General features: G+C 37.9%; 1 protein-coding gene across 2 annotated transcripts in view; it reads right to left on the bottom strand.

Moving 5' to 3' along the window:
- Positions 1 to 21,434, bottom strand: part of Git (ARF GTPase-activating protein GIT1) — a 421,403-nt gene that overhangs the window by 306,264 nt on the left and 93,705 nt on the right. For both annotated transcript variants that reach the window (XM_090369031.1, XM_090369030.1), the window contains exon 4: positions 13,579 to 13,681. In XM_090369031.1, the coding sequence (XP_090225157.1) occupies positions 13,579 to 13,681 (103 nt within the window). The remainder of the gene's footprint in view (positions 1 to 13,578; positions 13,682 to 21,434) is intronic.

Raw genomic sequence — 21,434 nt, forward strand, 5'->3', positions numbered from 1 at the left:
ATAAAAATGAAATCCATCTCTGTCTCTCTCTCGTTCACACAAAGAGTAATCACTATACAAAGTTATATTTCTGGTATAATAATTTCTACATTTACACAATAGATTTGTTCACGAAAAGTGCCATGTACACAAGAGCAAATTTCCATTAAAAAAATAATGGAAGGGTGAGGGGATACAGACAGTTAAAGATGTTATACTATGTAAAACATGCAATTTCAAAAATTTTCCAGCACTGACCTACACACTCATCACAGTCTCCTTCCATGTGTTTTGCTGCAAAATGTAATAAAGCAAATAAAGTAAGACCTTAGCATCCTCAAGTGAGAAATGGTATATATTGTTTAGCTGCATCAGATTACAAAGTACATTCCTTTATATTAAAACAGCACAATGCTACATTATGTAAATATCTTCCATTTTAAGTTTAGATTTAAGTAGATCGTAGGTATAGCTTAGCTTAATTTTTCAGCACCCACCTCATAGTAATCTGCTTAGTTTGTGGAAAGTTTTACCACATACATAGTGGTTATAAGATTCTAATAAATTACGGGGATTATGGATTTAAAAACTAAGTTATGGGCTTTAAAATTTTTGCTAAGAAAGGAAAGTGCACCTTCCATTCTATGGTTGCCTAATTAAAATAAATTAAATGAAGAAAGATAAAAGCTAATAGCTGCGCAAGAGCGACTTTCAAAATCGTCTTCAGTTAGCTATAGCGGGGGAGAAAAGAGAATGCACGAGTGTGCTATATACGGGTTGGGTTACCGAAATGCATTTCAGTGCACGTGGAAACTTAATACGTGCTAAATTCCAAATGGAGGAGAAGTTGGTGGGAATCTTTTTGTTTAATACGTTAAGTGATGTATGGCACTTAAACCACTCAATGACGAGGGCTTCGTTTTGAAGGATTTTATAGCTGGAATTTAATTTGACTACTGTGATGGCTGAATCGATGACTAGGTTATGATTATAAGATTGGACGTGTTGTGTTAGTTCTGTACTTGCTAAATTAGATTTGAAGCTATTAAAGTGGTAGATGCACGTGTGTTGGAAATTTTTGATGTCCCAAATTTTGCTGTTGTACTGCCTATGTAACATGCTTGGCAATCTGATTAGCATCTGATCAAATATATAATGTTGTTATGATCTTGTGTCCCTATACTCGTGTGTTGTCTTATATGAATTGGATTTGGAGCTTAATTTGTTATAAGATGTGAATATTAATTTGATATCTGTATTCTTAAAAATCTGTTGAAGTCTTCTAGCATATTGTTGGTGGTATGGGAGGGCGATAAGGGGTTTATGTATCTTATTCATGTGGTTATTAATTTTGCTTGGGTTATTAGTGTTATTATGGACTTTGGTGATGGTTTCTTTTATTAGTTGTAATGGGTATTTTCTGTCGATGAATTTTTTGGAGAGGTATTGCAATTCTACAGATAGGTCTGTTTGTGTGTGACTATATTTTACAGCATTGTATATCTGGTTGTATAGAACTGCTTTTTTGATGTATAAAGGGTGGTGTGAGTGGTAATGTAAGAATTTACCTGTATGTGTGTTCTTTGTGTATATTTGGGTGCCTAAAGATGTACTTATTTTGTATATAGTGAGGTTTAGAAAATTAATTTTAATATCAGTTTCTATTTCAAGGGTAAATTTGAGTCTTGCATGTGTTGTATTAAACGTGTTCAGTGAAGTATCGATGCTGGTAACCACGTGAATAAGAATAAGATATATAAACCCCTTATCACCCTCCCATACCATCAACACTATGCTAGAAGACTTCAACAGATTTTTAAGAATACAGATATCAAATTAATATTCACATCTAATAACAAATCTTATTACAAGACTTCAGTTATAGCTCAGACACAGCATGGTTTTGTTAAGGGACATGCTACGGGACATGATACTGCCATGGGGGATGTCTTTGTGTGTGCGCGATGCAAGGAGTGTATCGATATCAGGCAACAACTCAGCGTTCTTGTGGGCCTATATGAGAGCTTGAAGGACAGGGTGGATGCCCTCGAAGAAACTAAATTGAGGGGCCCATCAAGCTCTCAGCTGCCCACATCAACGCCAGAGCTTGCACTTGGGCATCACGTGACACAGAGGCAACACCCAAGGCAGAATGCGCTGGTCCCGAAGGAACTAGTAGTTGTTGGTGACTCTATTGTCAGGGAAACGAGGAACATGCTTTGTAAAATGGATAGGTGGAACAGGACCAGGGTATGTCTGCCAGGGGCAAAGGTTGATGACGTTGTAGAGCGAATATCATCTTTTAAGGGCACAAAAGGTGACATAGTTGCACACATTGGCACTAATGATATTAAGAGGTAGGAGACCGGCAGAATTACTTAACAAGTACAGGTCACTGTTGAACAAAAGCCGAGAATTAGGGTTGAATTTGAAAGTGTCTGCAATTCTGCCCAGACACGATAGGAGGGAGTATATGATGAGAGCCTTGTCGATCAATTCGGCCCTGGAAAGATTGTGCAAGGCTCAAGGGGTAGACTTTTTTTCAGCCTGGACTGTACTTGTTAACAGGAGAGATTGCTTCTACAGGGATGGGATACACTTAAATAGAAAAGGTGCAAGAATATTTGCTGATGCTATCGAGGCAGTGTTAGGTGGGTCGGAAAACTGCTAGCTTGGGGGGAGACAAAGACCAATAGATTGACAGTAGCCACTGGCACAGGTGAAAGAGATTCTTGCACTGCTTCTATTAGAATGAGCAGAAGCCTGAAAAACAAGATGCATGATATTTCACAGACTGCTGGGAGCCACTGCGGTACAAGTAAACACATGGGTTGTGTTAGGGTCGCTAAGAATAGACACAGGTGCAGGTATACTTGCGTGTACGCCAATGCTAGGAGTTTAGTAAATAAATTTGATGAATTTGAGGTATTGGTCAAAACATCAAAGCCAGATATTGTTGGGATATCAGAGACGTGGTGTCACACAGATATAAGGGATGCAGAACTGGAATTTGGGGAGTACAACGTCTACAGAAAGGATAGACAGGATAGGAAGGGGGGAGGGGTTATGCTATTAGTTAAGAAACACATAAAAACCAAGGAAGTGAAGCCAGTCGACATCGCTGGACAGTGCAGTGTTCAGTCAGTTTGGTGTGACATAAGCATTGGGAGATCAAAATTGAGAGTAGGAGTGTGCTATAGGCCTAATGACTCTGATGAGTATAATAAGAAACTGTACAGGGAAATAGAGTGGGCCAGTAAATCAGAGAGTCTTATAATGGGAGATTTTAATTTTCCAGATATTGACTGGAATTTGGGGGCTGGTCACTCACACACTAGCAGGGCTTTTGTGGATTTATTGGATGATTGTTTTCTACATCAGCATGTTCGGGAGGCAACTAGAGTGAGTAATACTCTTGATTTGATTATCAGCAGTGATTCTTCATGCATTAAGAATCTGCAGATAAATGAACCACTAGGTGGCAGTGATCACAGTGTGCTGAAGTGGGATTTACTCAAAGAGGTAACTACCATTAGGGGTAAAGGGAAGGGTTATTGCTTCCGTAAAGGCGACTACGATGGACTGAGACAGTATTTAAATTCTATACAGTGGGACCAACTGATGATGTTACCAACAGCAAATTCAAAATGGGAAGCATTCAAAGAATTAATCTCGGAAGCTACTAGGCTTTACATACCAACTAAGAAATATTGTTCAAGGTTTAGGCCAAAATGGATGTCAGATGAACTAATGAGGCATATGGCAGAGAAGAAAAATGCATGGGATACTTACAAATTAACATATGACACAGAAGCCTATGATAGATACAAGTTGATATGCAACCAAGTTACAAAGGAGGTTAGGCAGGCGAAGGCAGATTACGAGAAATCCTTGGCAAGGGATGCAAAGAAAAACAGCAAAGAGTTCTTTACTTATGTAAACTCTAGAAGGAAGGGGATGAATCAGATTGGTCCACTTGATATTGATGGGTCAACTGTTGATGACCCTGCTCAGGTAGCTAACAAACTAAATGAATATTTTGCATCGACATTCACACATGAGGAGTTATTCAGCGAGGGGAATGCCAGAGGTGTATTCAACTCTAGCAGTAAGCTACAGAATCTTGAAATAACTGGGAGTAAAGTGGAGGAGAAACTGTTGAAGATAAACACAAGAAAGGCACCTGGGGTGGATGGAATCTATCCAGTTATATTAAAGGAGGCAGCAAAGGAAGTAAGCAAACCCTTAGCCATAATTATGAGAGCTTCCTTGGACTCAGGGGAGGTACCCATAGACTGGAAATGTGCAAATGTGACCCCAATTCACAAAGGAGGATCAAAGGCTGACACAAGTAATTATAGACCTGTGAGCTTAACTTCTGTTCCAGGAAAATTAATGGAGGCACTGGTTAAAGAAGCACTGCAGGATCATTTAGACAAGACTTCAGTTATAGCTCAGACACAGCATGGTTTTGTTAAGGGGAAGTCTTGCCTGACCAATTTGATTGGATATTATGATGCAGTCACAAAAGAACTGGATGCAGGGAATAGCTTTGATATTATATACTTGGATCTTAGAAAGGCTTTTGATACTGTTGCACATGGAAGACTGCTACACAAATTGGAGCAGTGTGACATTGGAGGCAAATTGCTGCTATGGATAAAGGGGTGATTGAGGGGGAGAAGACAGAGAGTGGTAATCAATGGACACTGCTCATCGTGGACTAATGTTATTAGTGGAGTCCCTCAGGGCTCAGTGTTGGGTCCATTATTGTTTTCTGTATTTATAAATGATATTGATGATGGTATAGCAAGCTTAATGTCCAAGTTTGCAGACGATACAAAGGTTGGCAGGGTTGTCAAAGACACTACTGACACTATGCTGCTGCAACAGGATCTGGAAAGGTTGAGCAGATGGGCTGAGAGGTGGAAAATGAAGTTTAACATTGACAAATGTAAAGTACTACACATGAGAAACAGCAACCCCAGAGCAACGTATCAACTCTGTGGTACTATACTGACAGTGGTAGAGAATGAAAGGGACTTGGGGGTGGTTGTGCAGGCAGATATGAAGTTCTCTGACCAGTGCAGACGGGCTGCAAGAGTAGCTCATGGAGTATTGTCAATGATATACAGGAATTTTTCCAGCAGGGATAAGGAGGTGATTATTCCCTTGTATAAGGCAATAGTCAGGCCACACCTAGAGTACTGTATACAGGTCTGGAGGACTCATTTCAAGAAGGATGTAGAGCTGCTGGAACGAGTACAGAGAAGGGCAACAAGATTAGTGAATGGAACAAAGGGGTGCTCTTACGAAGAAAGGCTTAAATTTTGCAAATTACAGTGTCTGGAGACTAGGCACCAGCGAAGTGATCTGATAGAGGTGTATAAAGCCTTGAATGGTTTGAGCATGCTCAATGCTGATGGGATTCTTCCTCTAGCTCAGAAGAATCACCTGAGAGGGCATAAATTCAAATTGAGGAAAGACAGATGTAGGATAGACGTGCGGAAATTTGCCTTTAGCCAGCGGGTGGTTGGTTGGTGGAACAGACTTCCATCCCTTGTAGTGGAGGTTGATAGCCTAAATAAGTTTAAGGCTCAGCTGGACAGGTATTTTGAACGAACAGAGGGGTGAAATGGAAGTGGGTTTTTTTTTTTTTTTTTTTTTTGGCTGATGCTGCATAAGCTTGCTTTCTTGCATCAAATGCCTCTACTAATGCTAATGCTAAGGGGAAGTCTTGCCTGACCAATTTGATTGGATACTATGATGCAGTCACAAAAGAACTGGATGCAGGGAATAACTTTGATATTATATACTTGGATCTTAGAAAGGCACATGGAAGACTGCTGCGCAAATTGGAGCAGTGTGGCATTGAAGGCAAATTGCTGCTATGGATAAAGGGGTGGTTGAGGGAGTGAAGAAAGAGAGTGGTAATCAATGGACACTGTTCATCGTGGACTAATGTTATTAGTGGAGTCCCTCAGGGTTCAGTATTGGGTCCATTATTGTTTTCTGTATTTATAAATGATATTGATGATGGTATATCAAGCTTAATGTCCAAGTCTGCAGACGATACGAAGGTTGGCAGGTTTGTCAAAGACTACTGACACTATGCTACTGCAACAGGGTCTGGAAAGGTTGAGCAGATCGGCTGAGAGGTGGCAAATGAAGTTTAACATTGACATATGTAAAGTACTATATATGGGAAACAGCAACCCCAGAGCAACGTATCAACTCTGTGGTACTACACTGACAGTGGTAGAGAATGAAAGGGACCTGGGGGTGGTTGTGCAGGCAGATATGAAGTTTTCTGAGCAGTGCAGACGGGCTGCAAGAATAGCTCATGGTGTATTGTCGATGATATATAGGAATTTTTCTAGCAGGGATAAGGAGGTGATTATTCCCTTGTATAAGGCAATGGTCAGGCCACACCTAGAGTACTGTATACAGGTCTGGAGGCCTCATTTCAAGAAGGATGTAGAGATGCTGGAACTAGTACAGAGAAGGGCAACAAGATTAGTGAATGGAACAAAGGGGTGCTCTTACGAAGAAAGGTTTAAGTTTTTAAAATTACAGTGTCTGGGGACTAGGCACCAGCGAGGTGATCTGATAGAGGTGTATAAAGCCTTGAATGGTTTGAGCATGCTCAATGCTGATGGGATTCTTCCTCTTGCTCAGAATAATCACCTGAGAGGGCATAAATTCAAATTGAGGAAAGACAGATGTAGGATAGATGTGAGGAAATTTGCCTTTAGCCAGAGGGTGGTTGGTTGGTGGAACAGACTTCCATCCATTGTCGTGAAAGTTGATAGCCTAAATAAGTTTAAGGCTCAGCTGGACAGGTATTTCGAACGAACAGAGGGATGAAGTGGAAGTGGTTATTTTTTATTTATTCATTTTATTTTATTATTTTTTTTTTGGCTGGTGCTGCATAAGCTTGCTTTCTTGCATCAAATGCCTCTACTAATGCTAATGCTAAATTAAGCTCAATTCAATTCATACAAGACAACACACGAGTATAGGACACAAGATCATAACAACATTATATATTTGATCAGATACCAATCAGATTGCCAAGCATGTTACATAGGCAGTACAACAGCAAAATTTGGGACATCAAAAATTTCCAACATGCATGCATACTACCACTTTAACAGCTTCAAATCTAATTTAGCAAGTACAGAACTAACACAACACGTCTAATCTTATAATCATAACTCAAATACTCAAATTTCATTTACTTATATGTTGTGTGTAATGTTTTTTTTTTTTTTCACATATCACCTCATTAGTTGGTGCCATCCCTCAGTTACAACATATGCAGAAATGATCCCACATTTTTCTGGTCCCTCGGAAGTTTTCGTTTATGGCAAAGACCACACTGAGAGAGTCAGTGTAGATTCGGGCATATGAAATGGAAAATTCTACAAACTGGTCAAGTGTTAGCTTTATGGGCATACAGTTTAGCAGTAAAGATACTGCATTCAGCTGGCAATGAAGCGGTAACCATGAACGAAGGAAAGACTTCCGCAGCACCTACTGTGTTATCAGTTTTTGATCTGTCTGTGCATATTTTACAGGCATTAGAGTTCAGCGTAGAGTGAACTAGTGCAACTGTATGATATTGAAGGAAGATAAAACATTCTACTCCCACTGGTGAAAGTAATCATCACGAGAAGCAGGAGAATGAAACCAGGGTGGAACAGGGAGAGTTGTGTCCTAAGAAATTTTACTTAAATCAACATTCTAAGTTTGAAGAATTAACCTTAGTCTGAGTGCTGCAGGTCAGTTTTTATTAGGCTTACTATCATAAAAGGAATCCCAATGGATATTATATGGATACTGAAGACAGGGATGTTATAGGAGACTCTGGACCTTAGCAGCATAGTTAGCCAGCAACGTTTTTCTTGGTAAGTGTAATGGAAGATCATACCCTTCAACGTAAGGCTTTGGACTGGAGAAATCCTGAAAGCTCCCACGGCTGTCCTCAGATCACTGCACTGGATGACATTTAGCCATTCTAATGTGCTTCTCTTAGCTGAGTCGTATAATGGAGAACCATAATCTAAGAATGAACAGATCAGAGACTTGTAAAGGTGAAGTAAGGAGCACCAATCAGCTCACCATGACATGGATGAAATTAACTGAAGTATATTCAACTGTTTTAGATGAGTAGTTTATAAGTGAATGATATGTCTCGATAGCAAGAATATTTGCTGATGCTGTTGAGGCAGTATTATTGGTCGGAAAACTGCTAGTTTGAGGGGAATTCACAGACTAAAATATTAACAGTAGCCACAGGCAGAGGCAAAAGTGATCCTTGCACTGCTTTTATTGGAATGAGCCAATGAATGTATGAATGGAATGAACGTACCAACTGTGTGGTACTACACTTAAGGTGGTATAAAATGAAAAAGACCTGGGAGTAATTGTGCAGGCAGATATGAAGTTTTCTGAGCAATGCAGACAGGCTGCCAGGGCAGGTCATGGGGTTTTGTCAATGATATATAGGAATTTTGCTAGCAGGGAAAAAGAGGTGATTGTCCCTCTGTATAAGGCAATGGTCAGGCCACGCCTTGAGTACTGCGTACAGGTCTGGTGGCCTCATTTTAGGAAGGATATAGATTTGCTTGAGCGTGTACAGAGAAGGGCAACAAGATTGGTGAGGGGGAATGAAGGGATCCTCTTACCAAGAGAGGCTTAAGCTCTGCAAATTGCAGTGGCTGGAGACTAGGCACCTGCACGGTGATCTGATTGAGGTGTATAAGGCCTTGAATGGGTTGATCATGCTGAATTCTGATGGGATCCTTCCACTTGTTCAGATTACGAACCTAAGGGGACATAAATTCAGATTAAGAAAAGACAGATGTAGAATAGATGTGCGGAAATTTGCCTTTAGCCAGCGAGTGGTTAATTGCTGGAACAAACTTCCATCTGTCGTTGTGGAAGTTGATAGATTAAATAAATTTAAGGAGGAACTGGACCGGCATTTGGAGGGAATGGTGTGATTTGTTTTTTTTTTTGTTTTCGGCTGATGCTGCATAAGCTTTCTTACATCACATGCCACTACTACTACTACTACCCTATTCCTCCACAAACATCACGCAAGCAGTGCATTTTAAAAGGATGTGATTCAGAGGGCAACTGCCACCCTCAGTTCTCCCCTGAGCCACAGCACTCCCATTAGCTTGAGCCTTTTGCTTTGCTGCTCTGGATTGAGATTTCGATTTAATTTCAATAAAATTTCAATTTCAGAACAAAATTATAACCCTAAACTTGTATCGCAAAAATGTTTTAACGCTATATATATATGAAGCCACTGAGCACTATGGAGAGTTATACGAACAGCAACAGCTTCTACTTCAGTTTGAAGTGGGATATGTTTAGTTGGGTTCTTCGAATTTACTAGGATTGCTACACCACCATCGGCAGCATTAAATGTATTTCGATCTCTTCAATAAAGGCAATAGTTCTTCATCGAAGGAGAAATTTGTGTGGTTAGGTAAGTTTCCTGTAAACAAAAGGTAACTGGAGAATATCAATTAATTAGGTATTGAATATCGTCAGTGTTGCAATGAATACCTCTGCAATTCCATTGTAAGATGCTGTGGTTCATTTAGGTTTATTTGAGGATGATTCATCTGACTTTTTTGTTTGAGGAGCATTTTTTTCGGGAAGGTAGGGCATCCGGTATCTATATGGTCATTTGCTTGAAGTTCTAGTATGGGTTTTTCATGATCTGAGTGCACATTTACTTCCATACTACTGGTGGATGATTCAGGTTTCTTGTTGTCTTTAGTAGTTTTTAATTTTTCTTTGTCATGCGGGACTGTCTTAGTATCAGTTGGGATACTGATTGGAGTGTTGGTCGATTCACTGGTTGTAGTTTGATGTGTATCTTTTCCAGAGTTTAATAATGTATTTTTAATCCAGTTAGATAGAGATGTGCTGGGAGGTACTGATACATCTGTTTGTGCTGCTGTTGAATGAAAGCTTCGAGTGTGAGATGCATAAGGACGACTTGGCATGGTCATCATAACCTGTCTGCGTGCCTCAGAGTATGTGACTTTATGCTCTATTTTATATTTTTATATTATATTTTATATTTTTCTATTCTATTTTATATTTTTGGATTTTCTTCCCTGTTTTCCACATTTCACAAGATTTGGAAAAGGCTGGGTGACTTTCTTTGCAGTTGGGACAAATGGGACGAGGCTGAACAGTCTGCATGTGTATGCTCTTTGGAACCACAAATACGACCAATGACATCTCCTCTGCATGCTTGTTGGGAGTGTCCATATTTTTGGCATTTAAAACAACAAATGGGATTGGGGATATAAGGCCGAATTCGGCAGTTTAAATATCCAACTTTTACTGAGGATGGCAAATCTGGGGTGCTGAAAGTTAAAACGATTGATCTAGTTGGGACGAGATGTCCATCTTTTTTACTCATTATGCATTTGGCACTGATTACTTTTTGATTACTCAGTTCTTGAACTAATTCCTCTTCAGATATTGTAAGTAGATCCCATTCTGTTATGACGCCTTTCAGGGAATTTAAGGTGTTTGTGCAGTAATAGATACTGGCAGCCTACCGAATTTCGTTGTTTTGAGCAGCCACTCGGAATGTTTGGAGTTGGATGTTTCAATAAGTAGGTCTCCGGACTGCAGTCGCTTAACCGTTTTTGGTGTTCCAGCAATGGATTCCAAGTATCTTTGGATGACGAATGGTGATAATTTGCCAACAGGCTGGTTGGTGAGAGAGTGTATCACCAGAAAGTTTGGCATCTCGTTGCACTACACTTCTCTTCAGAGCTTTTTCAGTTGGTTCAAGTTGGTCCATGGCCAAGTTATATCCACTGTCATTCGCGCCAGAAACTGAAGTGCATATGTGAAACGAATATCTGCATCACCATGCTTTGGCTGCTGTAGCATGTGCATCTTGTAAGTATAGTACCGCAACACCTGACGCATTACTAGCCTTACAGTGGATATAGCATGTCCACTTCATGAGAAACAGCTAGTACACTTGCACTACCACATTGAGATTGACTTGATAAATCCATGACAGCCATAGCCACATCTTCAACACGAGAGGAGTCCACTCGTTTTCGACCTCTACCTGGTTGAACACCAAGCTGTCCTGTTGCTTAAATTTTGCAGTCATTTTGCGGACAGCACAAACAGTCATAGGTCCACATGGGCCTTATGCGCTTCTGATGCCGGAATTCTCTGATAGCCACAGCTGCATTGTTGCTGTTCTGATAGTACAGCTTCACTAATAGTGCCTTTTCCTGCAATGTTGTTGGCATTGCTGCTATAGTGCAGGCAAACACTGGAGACTGCTTTGCTTTTATACAGTACAGTAGAGCTGAGTAGTGCCACTGTGACAATAACTTATGATTATGCAAATAACAAATTATTTGCATAATCGTAACTAAGATAGTTATGCGCCATACAGCGACAAATTTTGTAACTAATTTTTTTTTCCAATTAAGTGGTGAGCACATTCTTTATTGTACTTGTTGTCCAAATTTCTCTTCAGTACGAACCTTATAACACTCTCCAGAGCCCTCTACATAGGGATACTTTAATTTTACCAACCCCGTATATTTATACAGTTTATTAAGTATAAATTTATTATTCAAGTATAAAAAAAAGTATATGTTTAAAAAATAAGTAAAAATTAGTAAAAAAAATAAGTAAAAATTAGTAAAAAAAAATAGGTAAAAATAATTTCATAATAAAGTTTTTATAGAATATTCTATAAAACACACTGCAGACTTCTTACTGTTTGTGTCTGTTGCTGAATGATGTTTCCAAAGCAGCCAAGAATATTTGCTGGATCAAAGCATTTCAGCGGTGGGCCAACAATTTTAATTAAGAAATTGTTTTTGTAATCAACAAAGCTCTGATTGGGCTGACGATCAGATTCATTTGTGAAAAATCCTCATTCACTCGATGAAATTGGTATCTTACTCAGAACATTCATCAAATGCTCTTCAACTTTTCCAAAAACTGTCTTTTTGATAAGTATTCTCCGAAATGGACGAATTGTAGCTCATTCATTAAGTGAAGCCTAATTGACAATTTTCTAAATTCATTCTCACCAAATGCCAACATTTCATGTTTAGAAGGTTTAATTAATACCTTCATTGTCCTCATTTTCCTTCTCTCATCATCAATATTGTCACTAGTTCTTAAATTTGAATTTTTCTTTTTGAAACTCCAAAATGTCGGTGTCATTTGGATTTCCTACTGTGACCATGTAAACAAATATAGGGAAAATTTACGGAAAAATGTGGATAACGCACTTCCACGAAACAACAGATGATTATTTGTTGAGGTAAAAGAAAATCATTCCCTAATTCTTGAACGGGGTGCTTACAGTGGATTCCCAGCAGTGTCCAACCTATGGCCCGTGTGGAAAGTGAATTAAAACAGCATTTTAAATTTTGCTAATTATCAAAAAAATTCTCATTAAGTGAGCATTTAAAGGAAAAAAGTAAGGTATTGTTTTTGAAAAACAAAAGAAATTCATATTTTTATAATTTTAATAAAATCTAAAAAATAAATTAGTGACAGATTTGTTACACATAAAAGTATTGGGAATTTGCATTTTTTATATATAGCCTGGAAAAAAAAAAAAAAAAAAGGTAACATGAGAACAGAAACTTCCTTTTACATGTAACAAGATATGGAAAATGTAACACACTAATTTTTCTCTAATCACTCAGTTCAGCCCCCAAAAAAATTGTAACTTTGAATATGTCCCTTGTACAAGAAAAGGTTGGACACCACTGCAGTGGAAGGTGAACCAGAGCCCACTGAGAATACCCCTTGATCTGCTGACTGTTAACCAGCGCGATTTCTCCGTATGTGGGGTAAGTGGTCTGATAGGTTTTACCAGGTACCACTAAGTTGTAGAATGGTAATCCTTTTCGCTCTCTCAATTCTTGCTTAGCAGCAGCACTAATTTCTTAAATTGCCTGAAGGCAAGAAGTGCGAACAGTGTGTACGTAGTTAAGTTTCTCCTAAGTCATTAATTATATGAAAATTTTCTTCGCTCAGCTGAAACTATTTTAAATGTAATTTCCAAGGGGATTAAAAAAAAAATTCGCTCTAAAAGGAGTTCGTTAAACAGAGGTCTGACTGAGTAATTTAGAATTCTAAAAATGGTTATAAAGTTTTATATAGAAGATATCTTAACAATAGACAGTGAGATGCAAATTTAGTTAAATAACTTTAAGCCTATTTCAAAAGTAGGTAAACAAGCAAAAAAATTTACGGAATATTACAAATTTCGAAGTGCACAAATGTCACATGTCACTCTTAATAAAGGTGCCAGTACGCCATACCATCTCAAAAAAAAAAAAAAGCACTGCTAATACGTGTTACTATATAGCACTGAAAAAAGACAATGAAAGTGAAGCCACATAACAGATTTACTTTTCCATATATGTAAGCACTTTTTTCGTCATTTTTGTATATTCCATATAGTTCTGGAACTTTTAAATTACATTTTTGATTACAAATTAATCCATAACAAATAAAATAAAAAAAGACAGGATTTTGGAGAAATATAAAAAACAAACCTACTTTATTTAGATCTTCTTCTATTAAAGGTCCCTCCTCTCTACCTGGCCTATAAACAAAGGCTAGATTTTGGTGTTTGGCACGGACAAAGTCAGCTTTGGCAGGACTACAATTACAGTATAAAATGCTATGTTAAATGAATGCATTTGATTAGTAAAAAAATATTCAAGTATAATGAATTTAATCATTTCGAATTGCTTTTGTATATCTGCAAGTACACCTAACAACAATACACAATGTCTATACAAGAAAGTCTCAATAATGAATTTAAAATGAGGTAATGGTAATGTATGATACTGGAAACCTGATTTACCTCACTATTAAGTTTACTAATCATATAATAATGTTTAAAATTTACCTGATCTATTGAAGACACAAGTTTTAAAAAAAATTCTAAAAGAACATAATGACAGAGCTGAAGAAAGTTGACAATAATGGTCAATCCAAAATATTTATTAAAAATAACAAATGTTTAAATTCTTCAAATATGTGAAGATATCATCAATAGACACAAGCGAAACTCAAAGTTGGGCAAACTTTTTGATTACGTTCTCAGGACAAATGACAGAAAGGGTAATGAAGAAAAGATTACAATGGTTAACAAGTACGGGTAACCCTCATATAACATGGTAGTTAAGTTCCTATAAAATCTCGTGTAGTGCGAAACGGTGTTATATGGGACTAAGAATCAGTACAAAAAACAGGAGGGAGGTTACATTCTGATAGCTAACAAAAATACACTTTTTTTTTTTTTTTTTTATTTATTACTATTAGAAATTTTTATTTTTATTAAAAACAGTATGTTAAAAATAGCATTCAAATCTGTCAATCCAAATATTGAGTGCTTTTTCCATTTCTCAATTATTAGTGCTCGGGAACAAACTGTCATATTTGCTGAAATGAAAAGTCCTGCAGCAACAGCAGTTCTTAATTTTCTGTTCATTTTTCTTTATGGTCCGGATTGTTGCTTCATTTAAATTTAAACTTTTTGTTCCCTTTTTTGAAGATGTTCCAAATTTGTATCTTTGATTCTAGAGAAATAAATTTTCTTTGAGCAATGCTTTTTTTACTTTTTGTAGGCATAATTTAGGGCTGGAATTTAATTCACAACAGAGAAATTATTCTAATATGCTTCTTAAGAACATAGTTTAGTAATACATAACCCGGAAAGATTTATAAAAACTTTAAAAGTCTTGAGCTGCATGCTTTGAAGTCACAAATTTTTATGTTTTCAAACAATCACAAGTTCAATAAAACAAAATAAAACACGGGGATTTACCAATTTTTTTTTTGCATAATGAGTCACAAAAAGAATGGAAATGTCAAAAAATTACATTTCAACATAATAAGCAGGGGTTTCCCCCCACACAAAAGCTCAAAAATACCATATTATGCAAGGTTTGTGCAATTTAACTGTGGTAGAGCAAAACCATATTATATAAGTACATATATGCAAGGTTTGCTGCAATTTATCAATCATGTTAGGGCAAAACAGTGTTTTAGAAGCAGTGTGTTATAAACCCCTGGATATCATCATCATTCTTATTTTTCTTGGTGATCCCCTTCGACTTTTCTCTTTCAGGGTAATTCAGAAATTTTTTTTTTTTTGGCTGGGGCAGCATAAGCCTTAGGCTTCTTTGCACCACATGGCTAATAATAATAATATGGGGGTTGCCTGTAATAAGCAATGACAAAAAGGGTAACAATAAGTAGTAACAAATAGCAAGTAATAATGAAAATGGTAACACGTTTAACAACATTAAGACAGTTTCCTCATGTTCCTCAGTTAGAATTGCAATTATGAATACAATTTTATTCAATTTTACAAGTTAAGGAAGTTTTAAATATGACAAACTTTTCTTTTCATGTGTGAAAACTTATTATTCAATAAATATCTGTCCCATGTTTGATGACAAGTGTTTTTCAGCTGTTTCATGCTGACTTTCAATCTTCTAATGATATAAAGTAAAACCCTTTAAATATAGCAACACTGCAGCTAGTCCAATATACGTAAGCTGAAAGGCATTACAATAACAACTCTGTTTTAAAAATAAAATTCATTGTTATACATTGAGCCATGTAAATTAAACTCACGTATCTACTGTAGAGAACCCTAGGGGAGAAGCCCTCTAGAGTAGTCACATATTCAAATACAGGCACTCCCCGACTTATGTAATACTCAACTTACCGAAATTCAACTTTACATAAGTTTTTGCCGGCCAGTGCAAACTTAAATCGTGGAAATATCATAATCGGAACCCAATAACACTTTTTTTTTGTAATTTGTTCCAAGTCTTGGAAACTAAAAATTTCACTGTATTACTAAGCTATTTGTCTTTCTAAAAGGTCATTTATAATGGAAATAGCACTACCCTTTCATAGTTATCATATGTTCCCATTATAAGAATCGATTTTGAAAGCCTTTGTGATATTTTTCTAAATCACGTTTCTACGGGTCACGAACAAAAAACAATAAAAACAATTTGCCCTTTCCGGTTTATTCGGATTTTCTGTTAGTGCATCTAATTATAAACAGGTAGTAAACTCGATCTTATTGCATTTGTGATAATACCGATAACTGCAATTGTGTGGGTTTTTACGCTATTATGGTGAAATGTGTTCAATTCACTGAAATCTTCAATCATATAAAAAACAAATTTTCAGAAACTTTTCTTAATTCCTGGAAGTATTACAATGATGAAGGGAAAGCACCCGACAAAAAGTGCTTTCCCTTCATCATTGTGGTGGTGGTGCCAGGAAATTAAACAAAATTGATTTAGAAATGAAGATGAAAATGATTAAGAAGTACGAAGCAGGACAAAGTTTGTCATCTATTGCAAGGGAATTAGGTCTCGCTGCTTCAACAGTGAATACTATTTTAAAGGACAGTGCGTGTATAAAAGAACATGAAGGATCAACAGTGATCACAAAACAGCATTCAGCTGCTATATCGAAGATGGAACAGCTGTTAATAATATGGATCGAAAATCAGATTCAGAAGTGAGTACCCCTGAGTCTAATGACCATTCAAGCAAAAGCAACAAGTATTTATAAATATATTAAGGATAAGTATGGCGAACCCCAACCCAAGTTTATGGTAAGCAGCGGGTGGTTTAATAGGTTCAAGCATTGCGCTGGTTTCCACAACATTAAAGTATGCAGTGAAGTTGCCGGTGCTGATTCTGCAGCTGCAGAGAAATTTTGTGATGTGTTGGAAAAAATTATTGATGAAGGCGGCTATTCAACGCTGCAAATTTTTAACATTGACGAGACTGCTCTGTATTGTAGGAAAATGCTGGATCGAACATATATTTCCAAAGAAGAAAATACAACGCCAGGTTTCAAGGTGTCAAAAGATAGGGCCATGTTCTTGCTTACGGCTAATGCAGCAAGAGATTACAGATTAATACCACTGCTTGTGTACCATTCTGGAAATCCTTGTGCATTTAAGGGCGTCAATAAAGCCACCCTACCCGTGCATTTCCGATCGAACCAGAGATCATGGATAACAATATCTCTCTTTGAGGATTGGCTTAAATGCTGCTTCATTCCCAAGGTTGAAAAATATTGAAAAGACAATGACCTTTCACGATTTTGCTTCTATTAGATAATGCTCCTGGACATCCTACACATCTAGATGATTTCAATTTTCAGAGGGGTGAATGATATGCTTGCTACAAAGAAATCTATGATGAAAAGAAAAAAGCCACCATCCAGTCATCCATTAATATGTTCTTTCGTAAGGTTAAGCAGCCAGTGCATTCTAATTCTCCACAGTCCTCTACCTCCGCAACGGCATACTTATCAACTGATTACGTTAATTCTTGCAACGATGCTCGAGAGGTAAAACTTACTGACGTTATGCCTGGCTCCTCTCTTTGTAATTTTATAATTTTTTCTCCGCACGAGATAAAAAATTGAATAATTCTATTTACATGTTCGTTGATCATTTCTTTTTTGATTCAATCAATTCAGTGAGTGCTGCACAAGCATGGGGAAAATTCCCAGACTTAAGTAACGTTCCGTGGAACGCAACCATTTCATAAGTCGGGGAGTTCCTGTTTAATTTGCATGGTTTCAGGGAGTTCCTTGGTTTAATTTGCATGGTTTCAAAAATTACAAGAATATGCATTAATAATTACACAAAAAGCACAGATAATCCTAAGGGTCACACTTTGAGTACCTCTGATCTAAATAAACAGCTAAAACCATTGCAGCATTAGGGAGAATCAAAGGAAGTCAGATAATGCAAAGAGAGAGAGGCGACGATCCAAGCAAAGGAACAATGTGGTATCTTAGGTATGTGTCACTCCTTGGTTATGTGATATAGGAAGTGGTGACCATCATTCTGTCACTGGAGACCCTTAGGACAGCTTTTTTTCTATGACAGGGCAATTGTCTGAGGAAGGTCAGTATTTTCCAGAAGCTGTTCTTCAATACACTGCCATGCCACAAAAATATAATTTATTTTTTTATAATGCAGCCTACACAGATAGTATCATCATCAGCCATTTTCAATCCACTGCAGGATGAAGGCCTCTCCAGCAACTTTCCAGTTACTTCTGTTTTGTGCAATGGCCATCCATTTACTACCCACGAATTCATGAATTTCGTCTGTCAATCTCTTTAGTTGTCTTCCAGGTTTTCTTGTAGCTCCTCTTGGGTACCATTCTGCTATTTTTCTTAGTCCATCCATCATCATGTCTTTGAGCTGTGTCCTGCCCAAGACCATTTCAGTTCTTTAGTTTTGATAAGAATGTCCTTTATTTGTGTTTGCTGCCTAATCCACATGTTTTTTTTTCTTTCCTAACCGCCTGATTGCTAATATAATATATTCCATTCTTCGCTGTATAGTATTCAGCTTCTCTTCCATTCTTTTGGCAAGTGCCCAAGTTTCACTTCCATAAGTAATGGTGGGGAGTATACATTGATTCATTATTTTACGTTTCAGACAAATTGGGATATTGCTCCTCAGTATGTGACTATATTTCCTGAATGCTATCCATCTGAAATTTATTCTTCTAGCTTGACTTGCAGCCATTTATCATTGTTAGAGCTAATGACTTGTTCCAGATAAGTATTGAAAAAGTGGATTCATATTACTGCTCCTTCAATGATTATATCCCTTTCTGTGGCATACTTGTTCATCATTACTTTTGTTTTCGCCATATTCATCTTTAGACCAAAATTATTATAACTGTGCATAACTGATTAAGATTTTCCTCTAATTCTTCGGGATCGTGGCTTATGAACACAATGTCATCTATGAATGGTTTAGGTATTCTCCATTCACATTGACTTCTTTCTGCAACCAGTCCAGTCATCTGAAAGCTTCTACAAGGGCAGCAGTAAACAACTTCAGAGATATTGTCTCCTTGTCGAACTCCTTTCTCAATTTTAAATTTTAGCATTAGTAGAGGCATTTGATGCAAGAAAGCAAGCTCATGCAGCATCAGCCAAAAAAATTAAAGTAAAATAAATAAATACAAAATAACCACTTCCACTTCACCCCTCTGTTCATTTCAAATACCTGTCCAGCCGAGCCTTAAACTTATTTAGGCTATCAACTTCCACGACAAGGGATGGAAGTCTGTTCCACCTACCAACCACCCGCTGGCTAAAGGCAAATTTCCGCACATCTATCCTACATCTGTCTTTCCTCAATTTGAATTTATGCCCTCTCAGGTGATTATTCTGAGCAAGAGGAAGAATCCCATCAGCATTGAGCATGCTCAAACCATTCAAGGCTTTGTACACCTCTATCAGATCACCTCGCTGCTGCCTAGTCTCCAGACACTGTAATTCGCAAAATTTAAGCCTTTCTTCATAAGAGCACCCCTTTGTTCCATTCACTAATCTTGTTGCCCTTCTCTGTACTCGTTCCAGCAGCTCTACATCCTTCTTGAAATAAGGTCTCCAGGCCTGTATACAGTACTCTAGGTGTGGCCTGACCATTGCCTTATACAAGGGAATAATCACCTCCTTATCCCTGCTAGAAAAATTCCTATATATCATTGACAATACACCATGAGCTACTCTTGCAGCTCGTCTGCACTGCTCAGAGAACTTCATATCTGACTGCACAGCCACCCCCAGGTCCCTTTCATTCTCTACCACTGTCAGTGTAGTACCACAGAGTTGATACGTTGCTCTGGGGTTGCTGTTTCCCATATGTAGTATTTTACATTTGTCAATGTTAAACTTCATTTGCCACCTCTCAGCCCATCTGCTCAACCTTTCCAGATCCTGTTGCAGCAGCATAGTGTCAGTAGTGTCCTTGACAACCCTGCCAACCTTCATATCATCTGCAAACTTGGACATTAAGCTTGATATACCATAATCAATATCATTTATAAATACAGAAAACAATAAAGGACCCAATACTGAACGCTGAGGGACTCCACTAATAACATTAGTCCACAATGAGCAGTGTCCATTGATTACCACTCTCTGTCTTCTCCCCCTCAACCACCCCCCTTTATCCATAGCAGCAATTTGCCTCCAATGCCACACTGCTCCAATTTGTGCAGCAGTCTTCCATGTGCAACAGTATCAAAAGCCTTTCTAAGATTCAAGTATATAATATCAAAGTTATTCCCTGCATCCAGTTCTTTTGTGACTGCATCATAGTATCCAACCAAATTGGTCAGGCAAGCTTTCCCCTTAACAAAACCATACTGTGTCCGAGCTATAACTGAAGTCTTGTCTAGATGATCCTGCAGTGCTTCTTTAACCAGTGCCTCCATTAATTTTCAGGGAACAGAAGTTAAACTCACAGGTCTATAATTACTTGTCAGCCTTTGATCCTCCTTTGTGAATTGGGGTCACATTTGCACATCTCCAGTCCATGGGTACCTCCCCTGAGTCCAAGGAAGCTTTCATAATTATGGCTAAGAGTTTGCTTACTTCCATTGCTGCCTCCTTTAATATAACTGGATAGATTCCATCCACCCCAGGTGCCTTTCTTGTGTTTATCTTCCACAATTTCTCCTCCACTTTACTCTCAGTTATTACAAGATTCTCTAGCTTACTGCCAGAGTTGAATACACCTCTGGCATTCCCCTCGCTGAATAACTCCACATGTGTGAATGTCGATGCAAAATATTCATTTAGTTTGTTAGCTACCTGAGCAGGATCATCAACAGTTGATCCATCGATATCAAGTGGACCAATCTGATTCATCCCCTTCCTTCTAGAGTTTACATAAGTAAAGAACTCTGCTGTTTTTCTTCGCATCCTTTGCCAAGGATTTCTCGTAATCTGCCTTCGCCTGCCTAACCTCCTTCGTAACTTGGTTACAGATCAACTTTGTATCTATCATAGGCTTCTGTATCACGTGTTAATTTGTATGTATCCCATGCATTTTTCTTCTCTGCCATATGCCTCATTAGTTCTTCTGACATCCATTTAGGCCTAAACCTTGAACAATATTTCTTAGTTGGTATGTAAAGCCTAGCTTCCAAGATAAGTTCTTTGAATGCTTCTCATTTTGAATTTGCTGTTGGTAACATCATCAGTTGATCCCACTGTATAGAATTTAAATACTGTCTCAGTCCACCGTAGTCGCCTTTACGAAAGCAATACCCCTTCCCTTTACCCCTAATGGTAGTTACCTCTTTGAGTAAATCCCACTTCAGAACACTGTGATCACTGCCACCTAGTGGTTCATGTATCTGCAGATTCTTAATGCATGAAGAATCACTACTGATAATCAAATCAAGAGTATTACTCCCTCTAGTTGCTTCCCGAACATGCTGATGTAGAAAACAATCATCCAATAAATCCACAAAAGCCTTGCTAGTGTGTGAGTGACCAGCCCCCAAATTCCAGTCAATATCTGGGAAATTAAAATCCCCCAT

This window comes from Mastigoproctus giganteus, chromosome 2 (assembly GCF_048544385.1).
Source record: "Mastigoproctus giganteus isolate SK-2022 chromosome 2, ASM4854438v1, whole genome shotgun sequence".
Taxonomy (NCBI): Eukaryota; Metazoa; Arthropoda; class Arachnida; order Uropygi; family Thelyphonidae; genus Mastigoproctus; species Mastigoproctus giganteus.